General features: G+C 37.0%; 2 protein-coding genes across 2 annotated transcripts; one reads left to right on the top strand and one right to left on the bottom strand.

Annotated features, from left to right (window-relative positions):
- Positions 1–881: 881 nt before the first annotated feature.
- LOC120344404 (uncharacterized) lies at positions 882–10,805 on the bottom strand. Its single transcript, XM_039413614.2, has 10 exons — positions 10,681–10,805; positions 8,983–9,138; positions 7,900–8,037; positions 7,403–7,529; positions 5,406–6,263; positions 4,622–4,716; positions 4,000–4,242; positions 2,785–2,938; positions 2,189–2,481; positions 882–1,715 (listed from the first exon to the last, which is right to left on the bottom strand). The coding sequence occupies exons 1-10, from the start codon at positions 10,748–10,750 to the stop codon at positions 1,546–1,548; spliced, it is 2,304 nt and encodes a 767-aa protein (XP_039269548.2). The 5' UTR covers positions 10,751–10,805; the 3' UTR covers positions 882–1,545.
- A 9,561-nt stretch (positions 10,806–20,366) lies between these two features.
- On the top strand, positions 20,367–22,881 carry LOC120344411 (leucine-rich repeat-containing protein 71-like). The gene is made up of 2 exons (XM_039413636.2): positions 20,367–20,600; positions 21,433–22,881. The coding sequence occupies exons 1-2, from the start codon at positions 20,399–20,401 to the stop codon at positions 22,791–22,793; spliced, it is 1,563 nt and encodes a 520-aa protein (XP_039269570.2). The 5' UTR covers positions 20,367–20,398; the 3' UTR covers positions 22,794–22,881.
- Positions 22,882–27,661: the final 4,780 nt, after the last annotated feature.

Here is a 27,661-nt window from a genome sequence, read left to right as displayed (position 1 = left end):
CATACACGCATGACATGCATGATGTGCAAAACGACATTTCACTGGTCAACTGATTTTGTAAAATCTGCACACTGGGATCTATCTATGACAGATTAAGGGACATTTGAAAATATTTGGTCACAGGTCACGTAAATAAAAACCCCACTGGTAAAACTATGCAATTCAAGAGTCATGCTGCACACTTACACAACTGTATTTCTGTAACGTTTTGACCGTTTTGTCTGACCAAAATCAGACTTCGTCAGACAGGCAGTAAAACTCTGTTTGGGAATATTTTTACGTGCTGTGTTTGTTCGTTCTCATATTTAATATCGAGGAGCAAAAACCCGATGAAAATGAGTCATTCTTAGTCGGTCACAAAATTAGTACTATTTTGCTGGTGGAAAAAGCTTTAACTAGCCTCTAGCCAGCCGTTATAGGTACATAATAGGACCTCCTGAAGTATGCGCACCAAAATGGCGCACAACCTGAACTCAGGTTGTGTACCAAATTGGGATTCAGATTATGCGACATGTTGGTGCGCATACTTCAGGAGCACCACATAATAATTCCGACACATCAAGCCGCCGCATAATTTTCACCTCTAAAAAAGACGATATATCAATATTCGAAGCTTCAAACACTTCCAAACATTGTTGGACACCGCGCCAGCGTAGAGTGATTTTCCGGGTTCATCCACTGTCAAAGTTTGTGGATTGTGAGGCATTGACCTAACCCACTAAACTCGATGTAAAATGAGAATCGTACAAAAAACATTTGACTTTACGTTTGATTCAGGCAAGCTTGTTAATCATCAGCTGAAAAAAAATACAGGCTACAAAATATAGGGAAATATTCGAAACTCTCCTTCTGGCATCCCAACCCTTAAAGCATTCCACAGCTTTTCGTTTCAAGTCTTGTATTTTGAAATAAATAATAGCAGAAATCATAAATAGTAATGTATAATAAAAAAAGGGGACCTCCCGAAGTATGCGCACCAGGATGACGCACAACCTGAGCTCAGGTTGTGTAGCAGATTAGGGTTCAGGTTATGCGACATCTTGGTGCGCATACTTCAGAAGCACCAAAAAATGATTGTATTGAATAAATACATCAACATAAGCTTCAATCAATTATATATTGAGTTAGTGAATGGTTTCAGGAGGCCACCGCATTATAACTTGAGTAGTAACTGTAATTGAGGGCTTTCCAAACTTGCCTTGGCCCGAGTGTTACGATATGATATAGGCCTTTCGCTTGGTAAACTTAAAATTATAATTTTCATTATGACGTCATAACCGTTCGGTGATCCATTTTTCTTGAGCGTTCTTGAATTACACACTGTACATTGCAGCAATGGCGTCACGGGGCAATTGGAGGGGGCACGGATCATGAAAGTTCGAGAAGCAGTATACTCCAATATAATCGTGTTTTCATAATAATATATAAATATGAATCCGACGTATTCGGTCGGTAGGACCATAGTTTATAGTTCGTAATATGGCACATGCAAAACAAACAGTGCTGAATTGCACAAAAAATAAGGAAATTCACAGATAAAAAACATTATTTTGGACATTGATGGCCTCTACATCTCACTCTCGTCCTTGAGCAACTCGGGGGAATACTTCTAAAACCCGGTTTTGTGCAAGTTCTTATTATGTCTTTTGTTCCTCCGCCACACAAAGCGCTACAAGGCTTCGGAGCTGACCATTTTGACCACGATAAGCAGAGATCTGAAAAAAGTTAGAGATATTAGATTTCCATCTTTTTACGTTTATTCGTAATCTTGGCATATGTTTGGGGGAAGTCTTCCTACGATACTTTAAAAGAGGAAATATTTTTATACTGATCCGATGACAAATGATATCACACTGGTCCCGGGCCATACTTTGTAATAATTTTGAGTGATACTTTTCTAGAGGAAACCGCACTGCGTTGCCAGAAAACGGAAGCCAAAGTTTTTTAAAACGAAACTTCGACAATTATTATGTAGATTTCCATCATTTTACGTTCATTTCTAAGCTTGGCAACTACATTTTAGTCATTTTATACTTTTTGCCCGATGATCGATGTCGCATACCACACTGCTCATATTTTGTGTGTGAACGTAATGCGGTGTTTATGAAAAAATATCATTTTGCATCGTCATAAAAATATGAAAACTAGAGTTTTTAAAAACCAAAATTTCGGCAATAATGTCTCTTACCTTCATTGCATGTTTGCTCTTCCATGGTTGCAGAGTTACCACCAATACATGGTGTCATTTGTCCTGGAAATACTCTGACATTCTGTGTAGCGATCAAACCGTCCATTGTACTACACGCTCTCTTTCTTTTTCTAGTTCCAATCCCGCAACTGTTAGAACAAGAGCTCCATTTGCTCCACGTACTCCATTCTGCTGTCTGTTGTTTTATGTTTGTGCAGGGTAATCCTTTACAAATTTTCACTTTTATTGAACACTGTTTTTCGCCGGTACTTTTCCCTTTTTCGTTACAAGTCCTAAAAACAAAAAAGATTTATTGCACATTTGAATATTTGCAAAGCCATAAAGTCATGCAGAATTCACAACTTAAAGTAACACACACTCACGCAAGTGCACGTAGTTATATTGTATAACACGTATGATCGAAAACTATCTAATTATCGGTAAAAAAAAACTTACAGTGTCGCTAAAAACAGGTTCCCTCGTTTCAGAAAACCATGCCTAGCTAAATCAAAAAATAAAGGGTTCGCGGGTGTCACGGAATTCCAAAAACTGGTTCTCGTACACCCTGAATCCGGGAGAAAATAATGACATAATACCTTTCTTGAACGCCAATCCCACTTGATCCACACTCCGCAGGGCAGAGTCCAGACGACCACGAAGACCACTGAGAACAGAGATCTGTATTGCATGGTTTGCTTTCACTGGAACCTTTATAACCACCAAGACAACTAGAAGTTGAAGCTATGATGCCTGAAATAAAAGAGTTGGATAAGTGATAAATGTCAGATTGGCGACAAAATATGGCTCCAGTGGTTTTCTTCCGAGGTTCTGCCTGAACACTCCAAGGGTTTTGAAAATTTTTCATTCCAATTCGTCTATATCAGTGGTTCCCGAATCGCGGCCCGCGGGCAAACTACGGCCCGGTTAACGATTTAATATGGCCCTCCGAACTTTGAAATAGTTTAACACTAAGTTTCATGTTTTTCTTATTTTGCGTTCTAAACCGCCAATTGTTACGCGAATATCACAGTTTAAACACGTTTTTTTTGTGACAATTCAATCAAACCGGTATCCTAATTATACGTAACGGGACCGGACACTTGCGAGCATTTCCCTCTCCCAGCCACGGATATTCTTCCGCGTCTAATTTTGGCCCCGGCCAATCTAATTTGGGAACCACTGGCTATGTTATTGTTCAAATATATTCAAATTCATTGGTTGGCAAATCATTATTAAACAAATCTATCATTAAACTTGAGTCAATGAAAGACAATTAAACTAGATAGTACAAGGGTTTCTCCAAATGGTTCAAAACCAATTCCCCAAACACACTATATATATTATGATATTGCATTTTCTTTTACATATAGGTATTTTAAAGAGAAAAAAACGCAGGAAAGAAATATGAGACCAATTCTCGTTCATGACGACTTATCGTCACTCCACCCACTTTGTGGTGGGAACGATGAGATACAAAATTGCAGCTATTTCACCTCGGGATAAGATTAAAACTGTTCTGACCAGACACTTTGATTCTAAACGACGTACGAGTGAGCTATAAAACAGGTCAAACAAAATTGCGCTCCAGAAGTATGTATATTAATATGGCGGTAACTAATTTTGTTCAGCTATTTTACATCAAGTTGTGTAAGGGACTGAAGGCTATGTGCAGGGGGTATATTCACTTGGCTAACACAGACAGTCCCCGAACTCGTAATAGAGCTAAAATAAGGAAAATCGGAATAAAACTATGGCCCAACCCTAACCTGGTACACATACTACGTGAGTACCAACGAGATAATAGTACTCACCCATTCTAAGACATAGCCTTGCTCTTTCAGTCACTCCGGGGCCGCAAGAATCGGAACATGTTGTCCACTCTCCCCACTCGCTCCAGGATGCTTGACATGTTACAGCACAATTACGCGTTTCCTCGTTCTTACCGACGCAATTTATATTGCTTTGACATCTTCTTGACCTTGTCTGGGTAGCTAATGTACAAGACGAGGCGTCAGGACATCGTGACCACGATCCCCAAGAAGTCCAGCCAAAACCTATAAGAGAGTATCAAGTACTCTGTTACAAAATTGAAAACTGCAAGCAGAATAATTTAAAAACGATTTTCAAACCTCATATAGCAAGTACACAAAATACCGATTTAAAGCCAAATGTTTATATCATATTACTCGGCTATTTTAAAAGGACTTTCAGCCCCAGTTTAGTTAATTTAGATATTTTAGTATGTTTTTCTTAGTGTGTCGTCGCTTTCAGACAAAAATACACAAATGACTTCCACAGGCTTTACACGATGTCATAACGATTTCTAAACCTATTTGGTTTTACGAATACGAGTTTATACGTGCTGGAATGAGTTATCATGAACTTGCTTTGGGAATAACTTTACAAATAAATCCCGTTACTGATTTTGCTTACTTTTATTAGACTTCTTCCAATGCAATGTTTTAACAGTGGGTAGATGGCAGATGTTCGGCTCCTTCCAACAACAGAATTGTTTATAACAAGATGCTCTGAAAAAGTGAAGGTCAAGTTATATTCCTAATATAAATTGATAGGTAAATTAAAAAGGTCTTGAGAGATCACAAGGCATAAGATTTTTTGAACCTCCTGAAGTATGCACACCAGGATGGCGCACAACCTGAACTCAGGTTGTGTACCAGGTTAGGGTTCAGGTTATGCGACATCTTGGTGCGCATACTTCAAAAAATGGGTGAAGATATAACCTATGTATATCAGAACTAGACTGGCTTACGAATCAACGAGAAACATTCAAAAAACAGTGATTTATGTTATATTTATTAAGCATTACATGGAAAATTGTTGCCGTATGAAAAAAAATTGCTCTTCATTTCGGAAGCGGGATTAATTACTTTAAACTTTCATATGGAAGTTCTCCTAACGAGCTGTTAATTTTATTTATTTTTAAATTTACTCTGACATCGCCGTAGCTTTAAAACTGGTTGATTTGTAAACAATTCCGCTCGATTTCTTTTTGTCCATACCCTGTTTCGTTTTTTTTTATAGAGTTTTCGACATCGAATTTACCGAAATACCCTCAGAGATTCGGGGGACCTCCTGAAGTATGCGTACCAAGATGGCGCACAACCTGAACTCAGGTAGTGTACAAGGTCAGTGTTCAGGTTGTGCGATATCTTTGTGCGCATACTTCAGGAGTACCGATTCGGGAATACCAACTTACTTTGTCACTGATCTTCTGGTGCAATCCCTTTTTTCTTGGTCTTCGCTGGGACATTGAGCAAGAAGAGTGAATCCGCCCATTTCGTAGATTCCGTTAGGACCGTAGTACCCCGGCGCATGAGTTGGTTTCACGGAAGTTGGGTTTGAGGTAGAAACAAACGATGACGTAATCGGTGACGTAGTCGATGTTGATGACGTTGAAGTTGATGTTAACGGTGTACTGGATGCGTTGTTTTGTGTTGAAACAGGTCGAGTGGAAATTGAATTAGTCGATGATATGATAGACAGAGATAACGTCATAGATGACGTTATCGATGGCGTAGTCGGCACGGATGACGAAGTAGTAGTGGTCAAATTTTTTGTTGCAAAAGAACTAGTATAAATAGCATTAGTTGAAGAGGTGGATGACACAGCTGTCAAGTTCGTTGCGGGTTCTGGAATCGTACTTTGATTTATTGCGTTTGTAGATATGAAAGCCGACGTGTCAGACAATTTCGAAGAGTGCGTTGAAAATGTTTGTGAGACTACTGTTGTGTTGACTTTTGACGGCTCCTTAGTGGTAACGATTCGAGTCGTTTCATATGATATAAATGGCGAAGAATTCGTCGTGGTTAACTTTTCTGATTTATCATTTACAGTAGTCGATTCGGTTGACGTCGTTAGCAATGTAGTCTTTAGCGTTGGAGAATTGGTTGGTGTCGTTGTAGATCTCGTTATAGCAGGTGTCGACGATTTTGTTGGGTTGGTTTTCATTTTTTGCGATCTTTTCGCGGAGTCGGTTTTTTCCTTTTGTACCATAGTTGCTGGATTGATAGAACTCTCTTCAACTAACATTTGTGCTTTTATGAATTCGCCAATTCTAAAATGAAGAGATTGATTTATTAAGAAAATTGTAGTCATTCATTACTACTATTCAGTGGTATTAGAAGATTAGAGAATTAGAGAAGATCTCGATCTAAAAAAAAAAAAAAGTCATTCGATACCCAGTTAGGTATTAATAGACAGGCCTTTATTTAAAATAAACGAATAATAGAGCAGTTGTAAGGTGTATGCCCAGTGGTGGTATGCAGCCGGAACGGCGTTCCGGTTGTTCGACATTTTACTGCATTTGCGTTCCTGTTGTTGAAATAAAATTGTGGTACAAAAAGTCTAGTTTCTCTGGTAAACTTAGTTATTAATTTATGTTTTGTTACATCATATTAAGTCTTTATACGTCAGATTACACGATTAATTATTAGTACAGCAGTAACGTGTAATAGATGTTTCCCCGACCTTTGACCCCATGAAAATTCCATACCTTTCTAATAATAAGATTTGTATTCAATTGCTATGGATACTCTTATAATTTTACACAAACACATTTCATATAATTTCTTTGCAGTTCTGTAAACGTCCGCGTCGTGTTGTGAATATATTACATTTTTGCGAATTAGGTGCGTTCCGGTTGTTACGATTTTTCCAGTTCATCACTGTATATGGCGACAAAGTTAGGAAACATGAACGTATGCCACCCAGTGAATACTCGCAGGTGGCGCAAACTTTCAAAATGAGCAAAATTTAGAGTCAATCAACCGGCCAAATGAAGTGCATGTGAACTTTGAGATCAAACAAAAGTAATGATCTTTATAAGTCAACATTTACATGTTTTCATTCACTCGATCGATCGACCAAGTTTTCAACGTGTTTCGGGCCCAATAGCAACATTCCATAGGTCAATTGACATCAAAATGTGAGTATACAGGGTGTCCACAGGGAGGTCAGTTCTCAGTATATATTAACCAGGTTGGTTGTTTTTTATTCAGTAATTGTTCATATATTCTTATTCGTTCAATACATCTGTGAGGGCCCAAACAATATATGGTATCGACAAATTACCTTTGCAATTTCAATTTAAAAATGTTAAGACTTTATGGACACCCTATATATTTAAACATGCCAACAACAGCTCATTTTTGTAAATTTCAACTTGGGTATTTGCTCAGAAGCTAATAAACTTACTTGACGATAGGTTCTTCGAGGGCTAAGCCTTCCATATCCGTTGTTCGATATCCTACCGAGGGTAGAACAGTTGTTCTTAAACTCAATTCAGTTGTAGTTCTAAACTTCATTTCTTCGGGTAAACGTTCTGGAATACACAAAGAACATTTTAAAGTGAAGTATCTAGGATGTGGCAACCTTGGCTGGGTTTTAGTTGTAAAATGTTTCAATAAATTAATTTCAAATTATAAATAATTGAAACACATATTTTTACTCAAATGATAACGTACAATTATCTAAATCCAACAACAGTCGGTAAAAATTGTCGGTCAACGATCCCGTGTGCGCATTTCTAAGCTTTGTTATTGGCGCCATTTTACTTAATTGAATTTATTGGTATTATATCGCTGCTACAACTATTTTGAATTTTATTTTGCGCAAACTTAACTGCAAATCAAGTCAAGTATATTATTATTATAGATTTACTTATTTTGATTAAACATCAAAAATTTACTTACTTTCATAACACTGCGGATCTTGTCTGCTTTCATCAAAACAGCCCCCTAGTCGTTTGCATCTTCGTTTCCCAATTGCGCGATAACCAACTTGCTTTCTTTCAGCAGGCGAAACCTGGCATTCCTTTTTCGGACATTTCCCTGCAAAATGATTAGAAGTTTTAGACGTCAAGAGAGTTTATTTGCCACATATTAGTCAATCATATGAATCTTAGCGACTATAGCATTTTCATGGGACGCCAACAGTGCACAACAAATTTCTCATTGTCTTAGACCGGGGGTAGGCACGGTTTTTGGATCAGGGGCCAAAAATTTTGCCCTTTCAGACTGGCGGGCCATGTAAGTATGACGTAAAAAACTACATTTATGAACAATGTTTACAGTGTTACAAAAGAAACAGTGGAAAACAATAAGCCTCGCGCCCAAACTAAATTCAATCGCAATCTTTACAAATTCCTTGAACTATTTTTTAACTAAAACATCAAAACTTGGTTTTAGTTTGGTTGTGGCAGCATCAGACGGGCCATATTGAATTAACCAACGGGCCGAATTTGGCCCGCGGGCCTTACTTTGCGCATGTCTGTCTTAGACCGTAACAGCTGAGAAAAGATGGGTTTTCAAGGATCTTAAAATGGTTTCAAGCTACGAATATTGCGGCGCTCCAGAAGTGTGTGTATCAATATGGAAGTAACTAATTTTGAACCTCCTGAAGAATGCGCACCAAGATGGCGCAAAAACCTGAACTCAGGTTGTGTACCAGGTTAGGGTTCAGCTTATGCGACACCTTGGTGCGCATACTTCAGCAGCACCCTAATTTTGTTCGCCTACTTTACATCAAGTTGTGTAAAAGGTCGGAAGCCTATGGGCAGGGAGTATATTCACTTTACTAACACAGACAGTCCTCAAACTCGTAATGGAACTAAAATAGAGAAAATTGGTATAAAATGATGGCCTAACCCTAACCTGGTACATATACTATAGGCCTACGTTCCAGTGTCCGCCATCTTGGTTCACATACTTCGGGAGTACCGAATTCTCACACAAACTAGCCAGTAATTTTGACCCTCATCGTTTTACTTTTCTCACCTGATTTTTCGTAACACCTTCCTTTCCATCCAAGCGCAAAAAGTGACGTCACATCGTCATGGCAACAACCTACAGACTCACAATCCTCTTTACTGGAAAACCAATCGACTGTTTTGCAAGGTGTTCGCTTGAGAATTGAAATCCAGCATTTGCAATCTATACGAAAAGATGGAATATTTTCAAATTATTAATTTCGAAAATTTTAATCAGATTTGAAATTCGGATTTAAATATTTTCAAATTGATTTATAGGATCTTTCGTACAAAGCCCCCGTCGACCGCCAAACGCTAAAAATAAGAAAACGAGAATATCGGTCGGAGAACGAAGACTTATCGATCGAAACTGCGGTTTCGATTCATGACTCTATAGTGACACCACGTGTCCCATCACTAATTAATTGATAACTCGCTAATTATACGACATAATTCATCCAAAATCAATAGGTCTGAGATATGATGAATGTACATGCAAAATTTGGAGCAGATTCAACCTCGTCTTCTTGAGATATCGCGTTCATCTAATAGACATACAAACAGACATACAGACAATACTTACCGATCTTAAGATCGATAAATACCGATCTTAACATCGATAGGTAATAAGTGATTATCGAGTTAATTGGAGATTCGGATTGCGTTGGAAATTTATATCATTCCCAAACCTGACTGGAGTATTACTGATTTGTTATTTAAAAACATGGCGGGGATGTTTTTCTCAAATCTCACATTTTTGTATTAGTGGCGGAAGCTTTGTACAAAAGATCCGAGTTATCTTTTATGGTTTGTGATTCCGGTACAACAAGCGGATTCTTGCTTTGTAGGTAATGCCTTTATGCAGTGGTGGGATTCAATTTTTTTGTCAGTCGGTTCCATCACATAAGTCCATCACAAATTTTCTTAATTTGAGCGTTGGCGGAAGCTTTGTACAATTGATTACGGCTCTAAATGTACACGTCAACGTTTTCAACAGTGTCGGCAATGACAGCAATGCCACCACTCATCCTGTAAATTAACAGGCAAGAAAATGGTAGAGTGAACATTGTTGTCTTTAACCGATTGTTTGAATTGTAGACGCCGTACTCGCCAGGCGGAACTGCAGTGGTGTAACTAAGGTGTAACGGCTATGGTTCGTGTCATTTTCGCTGTTTGAATAAGGGCGAAAAAATCGGCGAAAAGTTTAGGTTGTAAAACGTTTCAACGAAATAAAATTGGAAATAATTGATAGCTGTATTGTTCTATTTGAACAATAACGTACAAATATCTCATTTCAACAAAGGCTGTCAACAAAAATTCTCAACCAACGACCAAGGGGGCGCATTTTCAAACTTGGCCATGGGTGCCATTTTACGTTGATAGGCCGTGTAACTCTGTAGATCAATCTCAATCGCGGTGGTTCTCGTGCCCTATTTCTAGAATTTTTCGAGTCTGGTGCCCTGCGTCAAAAATAGCTAGCTAACGATAAGCTACAAATAGGTAAAAGTATGTTTTATTAAAAAAAACACGTTGCAAATACGTGGATGAAACGTAAAAATCCAGAATAAAAAAATGTAAATATCTTCAAAATCAAGATCAATTCTAACAAATATTTTTATTTTCAGTTTGTTTCTTCTTAGAAATTTTGAGCGCGCCATTATTTGAGAACCCCTGCTCTACCAGAATATTGAAAGCTGTTTAAAAAAATTGTTTAAAAATGTCTTACCTTCGATTGCAGCGGAAGTGCAATTTATTGTAGAGAGTAGAACAAGCGACAGAGTCCATAGACAAAACATCGTCAGTTTCTATACTATATAGCAGCCCAGTATTTCGTGGACTTTTATTAAAAATCTGCAAATCAAAAATAAAGATATTTTATAGGATAAGATTTAAATATTTCTCCTGGGGTAGAAGAAAGTCGATATGACGGCTTAATCAAATAGCAAACCACGGTCTTTTGTCCTGTTACCAGTTCCTGTCCTGTATGGAAGCATGGACTTGGTTATAATGATGACCTATTATAATGATATAATTCCATCTTTTATAAAAGACAGCACTGTGCAAATACCTTCTATTAAATTCATTTGCTACTATTCTGCATCGTGTTTTTCACAAGGATTAAATTTACGTCAGGCAGTTGAGATTTCTCTCTATTTCGGAATTATTTTTAAGACTATTGTGACGTATATTGATGACGTCATAATTAAAACCAAAATTGTGGTAGGAAATTTCGAAACTTATTGATCCTGTCGATTTCATATTAATTGAGCATATAGAATCATATATTTACTTACCACAAATGGTAGGTTAGATTTAGGGTTATTTAACCAAGAATTTACCAAAATCGTGCTTCGGCATCGCCGCAGTGCACTTAGCAGCTGACGCGCACGGTGCAACCTTGCTTTGTCGTGTCTGATTGGTTGCATAGTGCCCGTCGGCTCTAATTTTTAATTTCTGTCTACGTTTGGCGGCGTTTACCGGAATGCCTCACGGAACGGCGCATCATATCATATGCCTTTTTCTGATTTTTTTTTCACTTTTGAGACTTCTCATAATAAAAATTCTTAGACTAATATGCGTATTGATTAATTAATACGCATTTCAAAAACCAAACCGAATACTTTTTTTTATTCACTTAGTCATTATAGTTTTGGCAAGGCCGTCTACCTGACTCTCAAAACGATAATTCGACATTTTTGAGCAACGACATTTTCGCAAAAAAAAAATAACAATATAAACCCATACTCTTCAATGAGAGATCTTCTTGGGAAACACAATTTGATTTCAACTATTATAACCAGGTAACTTTATAGTAAAAAGAATCAAAACTAAAGAATCTAACTGCAGAAAAAGATCTTTTACCGATACTCTCGTAGTATGGGTACCAGGGTAGACCATAATTTCATTCCGATTTCATTATTTTAGTTCTATTACGAGTTCGGAGACTGTCTATGTCATCCAAGTGAAGATACCTCCTGCCCATAGCTTTCAGTCATATTACACAACTTGATGTAAAGTAGGCGAACAAAATTATATCTTCATATTGGTACACACACCTCTGAAGCGCCCTTTTAGCGGCTTTCGGAAATTTACAGATAGTGCCTATCTGAAGTCATAATCAATCCCACCAGTTAAAATTTAATTTTTCTAAAATCTAATGCTATCATTACTGCAATTGAATATTATACTTCCGCTCATATTGTATAATTATCCTTCACCTGTGATATCTCTCACTGAATGATTCCCAGGTGTCATCCGATCCGCATTAAGAAGCATTGGGGAGTTTATCTGATACAATTGTTTGTTAATTGCATGGACCACGCCCTCAAATACCGCAACAAATTTTGATTGGATTAATTTGACTAATTCAGTTTTCCTTCTCCGTCTTACCAGTTATCCTGACAGCCAAGTTGTTTTATTATGCTGTTAAAAAACTAGTAAAATCGATCGCATTTGAGAGTCATTGAATTTAATTAGTTCTTGAAGTATTTTATTCTGCATGAAGTATGTTACAAAGACTAGCTGTTTATTATATACCATGCTTTTCATATATGGCAAATGACTGTTACGTAAAAATTAAATAACGGTAATATAACAGTATACCTTACCAATTTTTTAATAGTAATTTCAAGAAAACAGCTCTGTCAGACGAAGAGGCTCCTTCACCTGGGCGTGAGAACTAATTTTTCTCTCTCTTCGCTGCTTCAAAATTCCCTCGGGCAGTCTCAGGTCTCTGGCACGCGACTAATTTAGCGGAACAAGCGACAGTATCAACAAATTAATAAGGTAATTGCGACTTTAACAAATAAATATAAACAAAGATATGGCCTTGTACTGCGTTATATTTATTCATATCTCACCAAGCGAGAATTATTCATAGGAAAACGTACGATTATTGATTTAGTTTCTGCGAGACTAACTACTTATCCTTCACCTAAACTTGTGCGCCGATGGAACCGTATTCATATAAAACAAGGATGCTGTAGCAAGAGTAAAGATAACTATCCTAAGTTATTCAACAGTCTTGCTGCCCGCTAGCATAAATATATTTCTGTACCGTTTCGTCTGACCAAAATCAGTAGTTAGTAATTAGTAAAAAGAAATAACACGAATTTGCCAATTTTTAAATCTTCATGTGGACACCACTTCATGAGAACAATGTATAAAATCCATAGAAACAAAATATTATTTTTTTTTCGTTGCCCTCAACGAAAGGTTGGGAACCATTGACATAGTTTACCCGAAGTTTCGAATGTCCGAAGAAAACGAATTTAATACATCTGTGAGGGCCAAAACAATATATAGTATCGATAAATTTCCTTTGCAATTTTAAAATTTTTAAAGACTTCGTGGAAACCCTATAACTGATATCACGCAGGTCCATAATCGATTTTTCGTCTTTCTGCTACAGACGATCACTCAGACGGACATTTGTCTTCTTTCTTTTTCAACAGTGCAATAAAAAAAAATTTGCCACTTTTTTGAAATTTCAGATAAGTGGGTGGTGCTACTAATCGGAAGTGTAAAGTGGATTTCCCAATCTCTGTCAAAAAGAATATATCATGATCCTTCAGACAGTTGAATCATTTTGACACCGCCTTTTTTATCATTAGTACAATAAATTTAAATTTAATTACTTTGATGCACGGTAATGAACTACGTGTGTTCTTGACAGTTACGTGCGTAAGTTAAATTTACAAGTGCAACATACGAAGGCGTGAATCGGAAACGCCCAAAATACGTGTACAATGAACTTTGCATTTGAATGATGCTTTGCAAGTCAAAATCTGTATACTCTCGAAGTATGTTAGGGTTAGGTCATAAGTATATTCAAATTTTACTTATTTTAGTTCTATTACGAGTTCGTGGATTAGCCAGGTGACTCCCGTAGTATTTGTACCTTAAATTATGGCCTAACCTGGTACACCTACTACGTTCCGGTGTCTGCCATCTTGGTACGCATACTTCAGAAGTACCGTAGTAAGTATCGGACGGGTAGAATGAATTGCTCTCCATCTTAATTCAATTTTGTTATTGAAATAAATAAACAAACGACGCCATTCTCGATTATGAAAGATAATCCTTCGTATGAACAAAGTAGGAAGAAACGCATTATCTGGAAAATTGCGCAAAGTACAAAGAGCATAATCCAGACGAATTCAAGGCGTTGGTTCATTTGTATTAATATACAAACAATTATCTGTCATAACTATCAGTTGGGGTTAGGCAAGACTAACTGCTTTTTCTTGCCTTTTTGGAAGTGGATGCAAGTAACGCAAGGACGCTCTGGCAAGAATAAAGATGACTATACTATTAAATCCAAGAGTCTTGCTGCACACTAACACAAATGTATTTCTGTAACGTTTCTTCTGACCGGGGTTGATTAATTGATGATTATTGATCAAGTTCTGTCACATGCAAGCACTTGTTGATGGAACGAGCGACTTCTGGGAATAACAGGTTGGCTCAACGTACAATAAATTTTATCAACATTTTGGTATTCCTGTAGTATGAGTACCAGGTTAGGGTTGGGCCATAATTTTATTCTGATTGTCTTTATTTTAGTTCTATTATGAGTACGGGGACTGTTTGTACACCCTTGCCCATAGGCTTTCCCTCCTTTACACAACTTGATGTAAAGTAAGCAAACATTAGTTACCTCCATATTGGTACACATACTTCTGGATTACTTCTTATGAAGTACTTTCCACCTTACTCCACAATAAATAAATAAATAACATAAAGAGACGAAAACGCTATTCTCGAGTATGAAAGATAGTCCTTCAAATGAACAAAGAAGGAAGAAACGCATTATCTGGAAAATTGCGCAAAGTACAAAGAGCATAATCCAGATAAATTCAAGGCGTTGGTTCATTTAATAATATACAAACAAACATCTACCATAACGTTGGGAAACGCAAGACCAACTACCTTAAGTTGCGCTATGCCTTTGTGGAAGTGGTTCCGTATGGGTGTAACGCATGGATGTTCTGAATAAAATAAAAATGACTATATTATTTGATTCAAGAGTCTTGCTACACACTAATACAAATGAATTTCTGTAACGTTTCGTCAGACTTCTTCCGACAAGCATTATTCAACTACGATACGAAACGCGATAGCATGCACATAAATAATGGTTAGCGATTGTGAAACGTTACAGAAATACATTTGTGTTAGTGTGCAGCAAGACTCTTGAATCAAATAGAATTATCTGTCATCTTTGAATAAAAGTAAATGATGATTACTGAGCAAAAAGTATTGCAACACCCCTGAGAAAGCGTTCGAAAGAGATTTTCTAGTCGACATACGATACTGAACTAAAGACAGCAGTTCCCAATTTTTTTTTGTTAAATTATCTTATTTCGGAAATCATTGACATCATATATGCCTGATGGATATTGGTTAATGAACTGCGTGTTCTCATTCTTCTTTGGATTAAGTTATTTCTGTTTGTTTTTTTTGTTTTTTTTTGAAGAATTCAGGCTACAATTAATTGAAAGGTTACATATATACTGGTTGTTTCGTGCGAGATGTTGCACTATGTTTACCGTAAATAATGCATTTGCGGTGCTCCCGAAGTATGCGAACCAAGATGGCGGACATCGGAACGTAACATGGGTAACAGCTTAGGGTTAGGCGATAATTTTTTTCCAATTTTCCTTATTTTAGTCCTATTATCAGTTCGAAGACTAGCCAAGAGCCTCCCGTAGTATTTATAGCTAAAATTATGGCCTAACCCTAACCTAGTACACATATTACATTCCGATGTACGCAATCTTGGTTCGCATACTTCGGGAGCCCCGCATTTGTTTTGTTGATTAACAATAATTATCAAAAGTGAAATTGAAGCATATAAAGTACACTCAAATTTAACAGTTTTCAGGTATTACATGGGGACTAACTCTCGTGTATTGATAGTTTTTCGTTACAAGATTGTATTACAAGAACCCAGGGTATTTATATTTTTTATTTAAGAACGACTTTAGTGGATGTAGTCTAGTTTAGTAGTGATATTCATATCCGTGAAAATAATCATCTTTAATCATGACTCATCAAAATGCATAAACGCGAAATTTGTGACATATACGTAAAATATAGTGTTAAAAGCTATTGCCAAGTAAAGCTATGTCAAAAGCGATGTAACATGTACTCAATTTGTGTAACGTTTGCAAGCTAGACGTAACCGCAAAGTAGAGATATCACTCTACACGTGCCTTAAGATCCAGAGTGCTGGACAATTCGTGAAGTTTAATAAGCAAGTTACCCGCTGTTACAAATAATTAGGACTTGTTTATGGCGATAAGATCTATGGCGCCTTCTGGTGGATCAACACGAAAAAGACATGTAAACAATCAAAGAACATTTCTTGTGATTAATTAATGATTATCGCCAATCAATCTCTGTTATATACAAGCACTCGTTGGGGAAACGAGCGACCTCTGAGAATATCAGGTTGGCTCAACGTACAATAAATGGCGCTCCCGATGTGTGTGTACTAATGCGGAGGTAACTAATTTTGTTCGCCTACTTTATGTTGTTGTGTAAAGGAACTGAAACCTATGGGCAGGGGGTATATTCACTTGGCTAACACAGACTGTCCCCGAACTCGTAATAGAACTAAAATAAGGAAAATCGGAATAAAACTCTAACCTGGTACACATACTACGTGAGTACCTAAATTTCATAAACTTTTCCGATATGTAATATTCGACTTATGAAGTACTCCATCCTAATCCATAATGAATAAACAATAAAAACAAACTAACACGCTATTAAAGTATGAAAGATAATCCTTCAAATGAACAAAGTAGGAAGAAACGCATTATCTGGAGAATCGGGCAAAGTACAAAGAGCATAATTCAGATGAATTCAAGGCGTTGGTTCATTTGTAATGATATACAAACAATTATCTGTCATCTAAGATCAAAAATGAATGAGGATAGGTGAGCAAAAAATGGTAAAAAGAGCCCTTGAATTATGTTACTGGGATTACTGAGAAAAATGTTGTAAAACCTACTGCTTCGAGTTTTTAAAGGCTGTTTGTTTACTCATACAAATATAAGCTTTACATGATATTACTAAGTTGTGTCGAACAATATACTTTGAATTGGTAATAACTTTTGAGTCCTAACATCATATTACAAAAATCCAGGATATTTTATTTGCTATTCAAAAACGATTTTATAGAGGTATATTATTTAAACTAATAGCCAAAAAGTTATCATTTTCTTACATGACTTATCAAAATGCATGGACGCGAAATTTGTAACATATACGTAAAAAATATTTTTTTCAATGTTTAAAAGTTAAATCTATATCAAAAGCGATGCAACATGAACTTCAATTTGTCTAACGTTTCGAATTAGGATTAGCGCAGTGGTTCTCAAACTTTTTAACCCATGCCCCCTTTTGGAATTTGTCAAGTCTCGCGCCCCACCTCAAAAATAACTAGCTAACAATAGGCTACAAATAACAGATAGTGAAGCGAAAGTATGTTTCATTCAAAAAACATGTTGAAAATACGTGGATTGAACGTAAAGAAATGTAAATATCCAAAATAAGGTGGACAAGATCGAATCTAACAAAATTTTTTATTTTAAATTAGCTCCACATCCCCTCTCCTCAAAAATTGTCGCAGTCAGTCGTGTTACACAATTATTAACACATATAGCCAGTCAATGGAATAGCCGGCTTATATATTACGATTTTGATAAAAAATATCTCCGGTTGAGTACTACTTTACTTATCTACCCAAGCCTGACAAAATAAATTTGTAAGCTGGACGAAACGCATACGTAGAAAATATTTATCGTACAATTGATTGCGTCACCCCCTCTCAGTCGCCTGTCGCATATAAACAAATACTTATAATATAACTTTATTATGGCGATACTAGTTTATGGCGCCGTCTGGCGCTTGTAGCTTGAGAACAACATGCATACAATCTAAGAATATTTCTTTGAAGATGTCCGATTTATAAAGAGTAGATAACACTAATCAGTCTCTGTTCATGGTAAACACTTGCTCAAAATAACACTTCAAAAATAATATACAGGATGACCATAAGTCCCTTTAGCATCTCAATCTTGTTATGTCAGTTCTCAGTATGTCTTAACCAAGTTTGTTGTTTTTTAATCAATAATTGTTCAAGTATTTTTACTTCATTTAATATATCTGTGGTGGCCAAAACAATATATAATATCGATAAATTCCCTTTGCAATTTTAAAAATTCCTATGACTCCATGTATATATATTATACATAGGCTATCACTCCATATTATATCATGCCAAGACATAGAATCTGGTTGTTTTCTTCATTGTATGTTTTGCTTCTTTTCTGGGACTTGGTCCTAACTAATAATTATATTCAATAAACGAAAATTTTTATTATAAAATCTAGAAGCAAACTATCGCCAATTGCCCGAGAAGGCGTATTTTTTCAGTTGATTTTGGAAAGATAATATTGGTTCAACAAAATGAATCGCTTGCAGTACTTTTGCGGGAAAAAATGTGAAATCGACCAGTAATAGCACTAACAACCTCTGGTCAAAATTATATGCACGGACTCAAACCTGCAAATCACCAACCCTTTGTCCACTTTCAATTAAATTGTAGTGCAGGTATTATCACAACAATGATTACAGGTACAAAAACATTTGAGCCCAAAATAATTTAGCGCAGAGCGGTAGCAAGCTATATTATGTGCTGGTTACTCAGATGCATTAATTTGGTGTCCGAAAAATGGTAATTGCCTTAGCACAAATGCTGAAAGTCATAATAACATACGGTAAAAGTGCTCACAGGTCACAACCTAAGAAGACAGAAGAATTGAAGTTTTTGTAGAGAGCTCTAGAATTCAGTTTCATCAAAGAAATACATGTTACACGAAAGTCGAAACATGACTGTGGAGTTGAGTAGGGAAAAGTTCAATAAGCTCCGAGCTATTCCGAAAACCGACTACCGGTATCTCTGTTTTAGTTTCGGCTGAAAATTTCTTTTCCGACTTCAGTCTATTATACAGTAAGTCTAAAATCTCCAATTTCGAATCTGAATCTAACACTATTAAGCATTTGAAACAATAATCTTGCTAAAGTTTAATTAGGTACCGGTATTCCATGTTCCCGGGCGAAAGAAAAGGCGACGGCTTCATATGGCTTACGTTCGGTTCATTTCATGTCAGGTATGGTTTCAGATGGATTTATTCATGGAAACGAAGGTGGAAGACGCCGATCAGTGGATTTATGAATCACACTACAAGAAATATGAGTCCAGAGCGAGTGCAAGTCATTTTGACTAAGAATTAGGTAACTTGAATCATTCCATTTGAGTTTGTTAACCTTTACACCTCAAAAAGCTCCCTCGTTCTGATTAAAAATAGCTCTAGCCAGAAGCTTCAACTCGTGACGGTTGCTATGGTCACGCTACTGCGAAAGGAGGAGGTTAAGCGAAGAATCTGAATTTTGTTTGACTGCATTCAGTCCAAGGAATAAATTACGTTATTGGTACTATTTTCGGTTTAAAGTTCAAATTTAGCATATGTATAAAATACAGTCGTAATTTTTGCTAAAAGTGTGAGATTTTACTGTATATTTATACTGTAGTAAGCATAGTGTTAACTTCAGACGAACAGATCCCATATCTAAGTCAAACTTATATTAGTACGGTGTAACTGGTATATTGATCCATAAGTTTTGACGTAAAGTTAACTTAGTACCAAAAACAACTCCATTTACAGATTTTAAAACTTCCATTTTCTGACATTCAGTATCGAACTATCAAGAATTGGGTATAGCTTAAACACATGACGGACTCCGCCACCCATATGAATTATTGATGCATGACTAATCATAGTAATTTTGTCTTAATGAAGTGGTTCATGTAAACGCTTGTCTGTTACAGCTGCCTCCATCATCCAATGCAGTTCATGGAAACAAATACCAAACCAAACCTGTCTGATTAACTCATACCAAACATGGACAGGTAATCGGACGAGATGCCATGGTTTGCCACATGCCACACACTGTCTTATATACTTTTCTCTCCTCCAGAATCAATATGTGAATCCTATCCTATTGAATTAAGTTTAATCACCTGTAACTTGGTGCTATATTTTTGTTGTTGACTGGTTCAAGTCAAATCATTCAATGCTCATTAATGTGTAATGCAGCCACATAAGTAATAGTTTAAGGAATTTTAGTTGCTGAACAAAACGTTGCCTCGAAATCTCTTTTATGCTGAGAGATTGCATGTGACGGTTCTCTGAGCAAAGTACATACACTATGGTTGGATACTGCGCTATTTGCTAATTGATTACACTGAATTTCGTCACTCTACCCAGGATAGGTAGGCAAAGCCTGGTCTTACTTTTTTATATATCTCATATATATACTTTTATCTATCGCAGAATAACACATAACTATATAAATTTATAAAAAACAAAATGGGAAAGAAAACAGAAAAATCTATCAAAGGTGGCGGACCTGCGTCAGCAAATTCCAGAGCAGAAGACTCATCAACTCCAGAGCCGTACAACTGCACTGGAAATTTTCCTGATGATTTTGCCGAACTGTGGCAGAGAACTTGCCAAGAGAAAGATATGGCTCCTGTTATCAGAGCTAGGCCAAGGCCACCCTCGCCACCAGGTAATTCATTGTTTGCAATTTTTGTGTCATTTGCCTACAAAACTGTTTATTGTGTGTTGTTTAACATGTTAAATTGTAGTTTAAAGGTGTTAGATCTTTTTATTATGTTAAGTTGCCTGAGACAATCACACGCACTCACTCAGTAGTAAAAGAAGCTCTGGTCAACCACTCACACACGAAGTGCTATTAAAATTATATGGAATTATTAATGGTTCCTGACGAGCCATCTCTTAACTATACACTCTATATATAGGCTACACTCGTACTTGATCTTATCTTAAACAGTAAAAAAAAAATGATTTCCAGCATTGGAACTATCTGGGCAAAAATGAATATATTCTGCCAAGTCATGCTCCAGTGCTTCCCTGGTTAATGTTGCACCATACTGTATATGAGGGTAACAATTATTCCACAAGTAGCTAGTCATTCGGGGTTATGCGGAGCGTCAGCTCAGTCTTCCAGTAATAAAGGCATCGGGAAAATGATATAAGAAATTCAACTGAGCTACGAGAGCAAAAATAATTATGAATTTTTACCAATGTGAGCACCTTGACATGAACTGACGGATTAGGATTTTATGCTTGATAGGGAAAATCTTAGTGTTGACAAAGGCCATAATAAATGGCTTGTCGGGCCGGGGTCGCCCATGGGTCGCCTGTTGAACACCCCTGATCTGAATGAATCAATTAATATTTACAGTAATATTTTTTGATTTTACTCAAGTAATTTTATTCATTAACAGAAATAAGGAATTTACAGCAAAAATGATAGCATTAAACATTTAAAAAAAATTCAATATTGGGTAATGCCATCTTGTACATTATTTCCACAGGTGAGGATGCAAAAACATCTCCTCAAGAAGAGGAAGAAGCCGATAATGAAGAAGAGCCGCCACCTTCCACATACACAGCCGTAGAAAGAAACGTCTTCTTTAAACCGAGCATTCAATGTGAATTTGAGGTCGAAGAAACCAAGCAATTGCAAATAAACCACCCCCAACAGATGTATGTTCGAGGATGGAAAATTGAAGAGAAATTAATAACTGTTTTAAAATTGTGTTTGTTAGATAAACTGACAACTTTAAATCTTTGGCATTCTGGACTCACTGACCATACTTTCAAAATATTGACGAATTTTCTTCCCGCGCTTTCTAATGTTAAAACCATCGCAATTGAAGGAAATGCTATTCCAGATTCGGAACCGTTTAGCGAGCTTATTACCAAAGACATTCCTATTCAACATCTGTCCCTAAGAAACAACGAAATAACTGACAAAGGTGCGGAAAAGATTGGAAAAGCTCTTGGATCGCTGAATTTACCAAGTCCTGAACTCTTGACACTAAATTTATCGTTCAACCACATTTCCGATGAGGGCGCCAAAGGCATAGCTGTGGGATTACGCATGAATCGAGTTTTAACATCTCTATCTCTTGCGTCAAATAGAATTTCGGATTCAGGTGCGCAAGCGATTTCTGCCTCTCTCCAGTGGTTTACGCTAACTCATGAAGAAGTTGTCCATAGACGTAAAATGATGTCCGAACGAGGAATATTCGGCAGAGGTGGCTCAGCTCCTGGTTCAAGACGTGGTGACTCAAAGGATCGTCCTGGGAGCAATCGTAGCGGCTCTCAGGTTGATAAAACTCGAGGAAGTAGGGGGTCATCGAAGAAAAAAGATGCTGGAAAGGGGGGTGACAAAACAGCAAAAAAAGATGAGGGGAAAGGCAAAAAAGATCCATCAAAGCTACCATCAAAAATGTCAATTGTAGAAACTCCAAAATCGAAAGGCAGAAAATCTGGAGGAAAAGATAGCAAACGTGGAAACATGTTAGATGTCGATTCACCTGATATGCTGGAACATGTTCACCCACTCCTGGACCTCAGAATATCACACAAACATGGGAAAGTTTACGCTCCTGGGTGTTTTACACTCGTCTGTCTCAATTTATCACGAAACCAAATAGGAGAGCACGGTATGAAGTCCCTTCTTGACGTCATAAAGCATCAAACAAAGCAAAAAGAGCGTGGAAATTTATCTTCGTCTGCACCGGGTCTTTTGAAGCTTTCTCTGCAAAAGAATAGAGTCCCACATGACACTGTTACATACTTAGAAATCTTCCAATATATGTTGGAACGAGACCCCATCAAATCAGAAACTAAATCTCCTGAAGAGGAGTTACAATCGGTGGCTGGATAGGTTTAGTTTTTTATGATTTATATTTTGTAGTGTCTCGTTTTTGGTAAAAAATTATATATTCTCTCATTAAATCAATGATGAAATTGGACATATAGTGTGACGGTGGTATCATGGCTGGATTGTTGTCTTTTGAGGTAATAAACTTATGCGAGAGCGAGCAGTACAGGAACCAAATAGAACTGGATTTACATATCTACCACGGGGGAGAGGAAAGTCGATAAAACGGCTTAATCATATGACAAACCACAGCCTCTCGTCTGGTTACGGTAAGGTACCAGTCCATGATATAAGACTTGTTAGCCAGTGATTTGTAGATATGTACTTGAGGATGGAAGAAGCCCAAAACGACCAGGTGACCACCCTGTGGAGACGAGGAGTCCAGCAATCTTCTCGCACATAACTATTCCCGCATGGGATTCGGACACATGCAAGATGATCAGAGGTGCGATGGCGAGCGTATTCCCAACGATTAGCAAGATGCGCCACACCACCGATCATGGATGGGCTGGATTGTTGTCACTCGAAGTAAAAATACGTTGCGAGAACGAGCATTATAGGAACCGAATAGAAAATATATATATAGTAGGGCCGGGGAATACGGGCAACTCTATATTATAATCTCCATATCTCGTAATGGAAGCCTGACTTCCTTGTCAAAATAAGCACATTGAACGCGACCTACAACCTACTGTCATTTTCCCCCAAAAATTAGCCGGGTGAAATGAACACATGGATGGGTAATATCTATATTTGCGGATTTGTTTGATCTGGCGGAACAACGTGGTCATAAATTTTTAGTTACTGCTCCATTGTTGTGCATCGACCTAAATTCCTACAAACTGATGCCCTGATCTGAGGAATGCAAAGCATCTGTATCTGAGGAATGCAAATTTCAAGCGGGATAAATTTGAAAGTTTCTAGCTAGGAGATTACCTATGATCTTGTTCAGAGTATAATTGTCAGTAAAAAATATTTGGTTTCTCAAAAAATGTGGATGTAGAAAGAGTAACTGACTTGTAAAACGTTCATAAAATGATTATTATACTAGTACCCAGGTAGTGGTAGCAATATTATTGAGTTGTTTGTTGGTTGTTCCATGTTGATTTACTAAACGCAGTCTACTGAGAGTAGCGGCGGTAGCGCCTTTAATTGGGCCTATTACATAAATTTTTTGTTACATTCTTCAATGATACTATTTTGATCGAGCTTTTGTCACTAAGTCAGTCTTCGTTTTATATTATCATTTTGAGAAAATTTTATCATTGTGCTAATCTCATGTTAATCAGTATCGCAGTCTACAGTCAGGCAGACTTTAAACGGCGTCGGCACGTATCGAACGTCTAGCGCTAACATGGGCAAACTACAGACCGCGAGCCAAATCCGGCTCGTTGGTATTTCAATCTAGCTCGCCTGATGCTGCCACAACCAAACTGAAAACAAATTCTGATGTTTTAGCGAAAAAATAGCTCAAGGAATTTGTTGACATTACCATTAAATTTAGTTTTTCGCAGGAGGCTTATTGTTTTCCACTTTTTCTTCTGCAACACTGTAAATATTGTTCATGAAATGTAACTTTTTACGTCACACTTACATGGCCCGCCAGTCTTCGTGAGCAAATTTTTGGCATCTGGTACAAAAATCTTGTCTCCCCTGGGTAGCATCATTTGCAATGATCGTATCCATGTACACAGTTATAAATAATAATATTCGAAGGAGATCGAACACGGTACGGATAGCGGGAAATTAACTCCCGTTTTACGAGTACGACTGCGCTTCCACATAAAGCCTAGCATGTAATTTAACAAGAATTTTGAATCATGTTTTTGTTGTTGTGGGATATCAAATGCGAGCGTTTTTTTAGACCTATTTAGCTTTGTTAGCCTTTCTCGACTCTCTGTCGACATACTAATCCGTGTATTCATCTTATTCTGAGTTGGGTGGCGAGGGCAAATAAACACTAGGACAATGCTTATTAATACAAATGACTATGAAGCTCGATTTCTGTTATCCTATTTGCCGCTTTTACCAACCAGAGCAGAAACTTTTTACCAAAAAACTTCGGTAGTTAATGGTTAATTATATAAGTTGATTTTGTCTCCATAACCAGCATAATAGACGATAAAATAATTGAGAAAACAAATAAATAAAAACTGATTATTGAATTAGGAGAGCAAACAAAACCACAAGTAAGGTTTGTAGCGCACAGAATTTTTGGTTGTTTTTCTTATCGTATCGGCATGTCTGCTTAGAACCTATCGCCAATCGATAGTTACTAAAGCGCAATTCCAAGCTAATCGTTGTGTCAAACCAAGCCTATAGCATCACAATAAATACGCGTGGTTTCAGTCGCTTTTGACAATTCTCTTGGCGTCTGTATTGTATCATCCATAGTTGAGTTTCTCAGTGAGTGACTTTGCATTGAAATAATTCCTATACCATATCACCAGTAACCTGTAAGTAAAGCCATATCGGTACAAATTATTATATTAAGTGAATTTATAAATTCCTTATAAATTCACGTCTTCGACAAATATATAGTTATAGGTGCGTACCAAGATGGCGGCCCAGGGAACGTAGTATGTTAGGTTAGTGTTAGGCCATAATTTTATTCCAATTTTCCATATTTTAGTTCTATTACGAGTTTGAAGACTAGCCAAGTGACTCCCGTAGTATTTGTACCTAAAATTATGGCCAAACCTGATACACATACTACGTTTCGATGTCCGCCATCTATGTACGCATATTTCAGGAGCACCTAGTAATATATAAAAATATGAGGATCTTTAGTGATTCAGTCAACTCTCAGGTGTAATTACTATAGAGTGAAGCAAAGAAGTTCTCTTTTACTAAATCGAAATCAATGACTATTCTTGGTCTGACTACAGCAATTATACTCAAGTGTGCTATCCTGGATAATTGGTTATATCTATAAAGTAACGTGGATTGCAAACAATTAGCTCGATTAGTATTTTTAGAAAGTTAATGACAGTTAGATTCAATCTGATCAACTACCGTAATCCGAGTACGAAATAACACAAATCTTAATATTTTATCGGAAATATTTTTGAAATGGTTAAAATCATTTCGAGTAGGAAACGATGGCCGAATTCGTCATTTGAATACTCTGCTTCTCCTACTGCTGTTCTGAAAAGCTAGGGACCGATGTGGGTGCTCCGGTAGTATGTGCACCAAGATGGCGCACAACCTGAACATAGTATGTGTACGATGTGAGGCTTTCGAACAAACATGTTTTTTTTGCACGAGAATTTTATGTGTCATTCGGGATGTTTATTAGAAGCCGGGATGGAGACATCATTATACTTGGATCAAGAGTTCTCAAACAGTTAGTGCTGTGAAGCCCGTGAAGGGATTGACTATTATTTACGAAGCCCTATAATACATTTAATAGAATAACAACAACAAAAAACATTGTTACTTACCGATTAATGTTATAATTACTTTATTTATTTACTCGGATGAATTTGCTGCTTTGTACTAGAAGAATATTCAAATCGTGGCAACATGGCGGTAATTGAATTATGGCATTATCCACCGGAACTTTTGCCACATTTCGACGTTACCGTTGTCAAATTTTATTGATGCTGTTATCGCTTATTTGGACAGTTACAAAATCAGCCACTCGCTGAGCTCCCAGGTTTTTGTGACGGAGCTCTGGGGCTCCGTAGGAAGCATTTTGAGAACCTATGCTATGAGCCAGATGATTTTATTTGGATAGGGCCGGGGTCGGCAACTTACGTCCCGCGGGCTGGAATTTAATTCACAATTACTCGTTTAATGTGCCAATTATTTAATTATAATTAGACAAATTACTACAAAACGCAGTCGCAGTTATTGCGCGCTCAAAATTTAAAATGTCAACTTCTGATCTGTGTGAAAAAAATTGTGATTTATCGGCCATCCGTTCGGCCGTTTAACTTTCTATAATATGTGCGGTCCGCGAAGACTTGCAACCTATAATTGTGGCCGCGAGCGACAAAAGTTTGCCGACCCCTGGTGTGGGACTATTGAGCTATCATTCAGATAGACAGCAGGTTTCGTGTTTAAGCCATCTACAATAGACGTGTATTGCCGATCAAGTGCAAAATATGTCATGTGAAGAATTGCTCTTCAACAGGCTTTTTCCAGATTCGGTGAAAATGTTGCGTCATAATTAATGACAATGGCGACATATTCATTTATTCCAAAACCAATCTCAAATGATTTCAAATGTCTCTAGTAAATTATACAAATCCAGCATCGGGCGGAAGAGATGGGTTGTATCGAGTGCTGTGTTAGTACCGGTATGTGACCTATTCAGGGTTAAGTAGCCTTTGTAATAACTTTTGCAATTTGAATTCACCAACTGTGTATACTATTCGTATTTCCCTGTAATTCATTCCGGAACAAATCTTAAGTGATTTTAAATGGATCTGGTCAATTATACACATTCCGATATCGGGGGGAATTTTCGCATGGATTTATTTAACGATACTCTAAAATTACGAGTTCAGTAATCACTAGTCTGGACAATAAAAGTATAATTAAGCAAATGGCCTCGACTATACGGCTCGTGCGTGTATTTCTATTGAGTCTTTAAATCTAATAGACGTAAGAGTTTTATAGAGACGAGCCGATTTATTTTAGATAATATTTAGATATGAATATAATACCACGGATGATGTTGTTTTCATAAGGTTTTATAAATGTTGCGAGAGAGGATTATTTTGTTTAGTGTTTTTATTACGTCACAATATCCCAAAGGATAGGGATAATCTTTAAGTTAATCTGCAGGCCTACAGATAAAATTTAATTGCTGGGAAAGATTTCACTTTTTTTCATTTTTTCGATTCAGAAAAGAAAAAACGAAA

This window comes from Styela clava, chromosome 5 (assembly GCF_964204865.1).
Source record: "Styela clava chromosome 5, kaStyClav1.hap1.2, whole genome shotgun sequence".
Classification (NCBI taxonomy): Eukaryota; Metazoa; Chordata; class Ascidiacea; order Stolidobranchia; family Styelidae; genus Styela; species Styela clava.
Note: the sequence above shows the minus strand (reverse complement) of the source record. Positions and strands in the feature narration are given on the sequence as shown.

Excerpts from the sequence above, each read along its gene's own strand:
- LOC120344411 (XM_039413636.2), top strand. The coding sequence starts at position 20,399 with ATGGGAAAGAAAACAGAAAAATCTATCAAAGGTGGCGGACCTGCGTCA. Across the intron at positions 20,601-21,432 it reads AAGGCCACCCTCGCCACCAG|GTGAGGATGCAAAAACATCT; the intron begins GTAATTCATTGT and ends TTATTTCCACAG.
- LOC120344404 (XM_039413614.2), bottom strand. The coding sequence starts at position 10,750 with ATGTTTTGTCTATGGACTCTGTCGCTTGTTCTACTCTCTACAATAAAT. Across the intron at positions 2,939-3,999 it reads AAGGCTATGTCTTAGAATGG|GCATCATAGCTTCAACTTCT; the intron begins GTGAGTACTATT and ends CTTTTATTTCAG. Across the intron at positions 2,482-2,784 it reads GGGATTGGCGTTCAAGAAAG|GACTTGTAACGAAAAAGGGA; the intron begins GTATTATGTCAT and ends TTTTGTTTTTAG.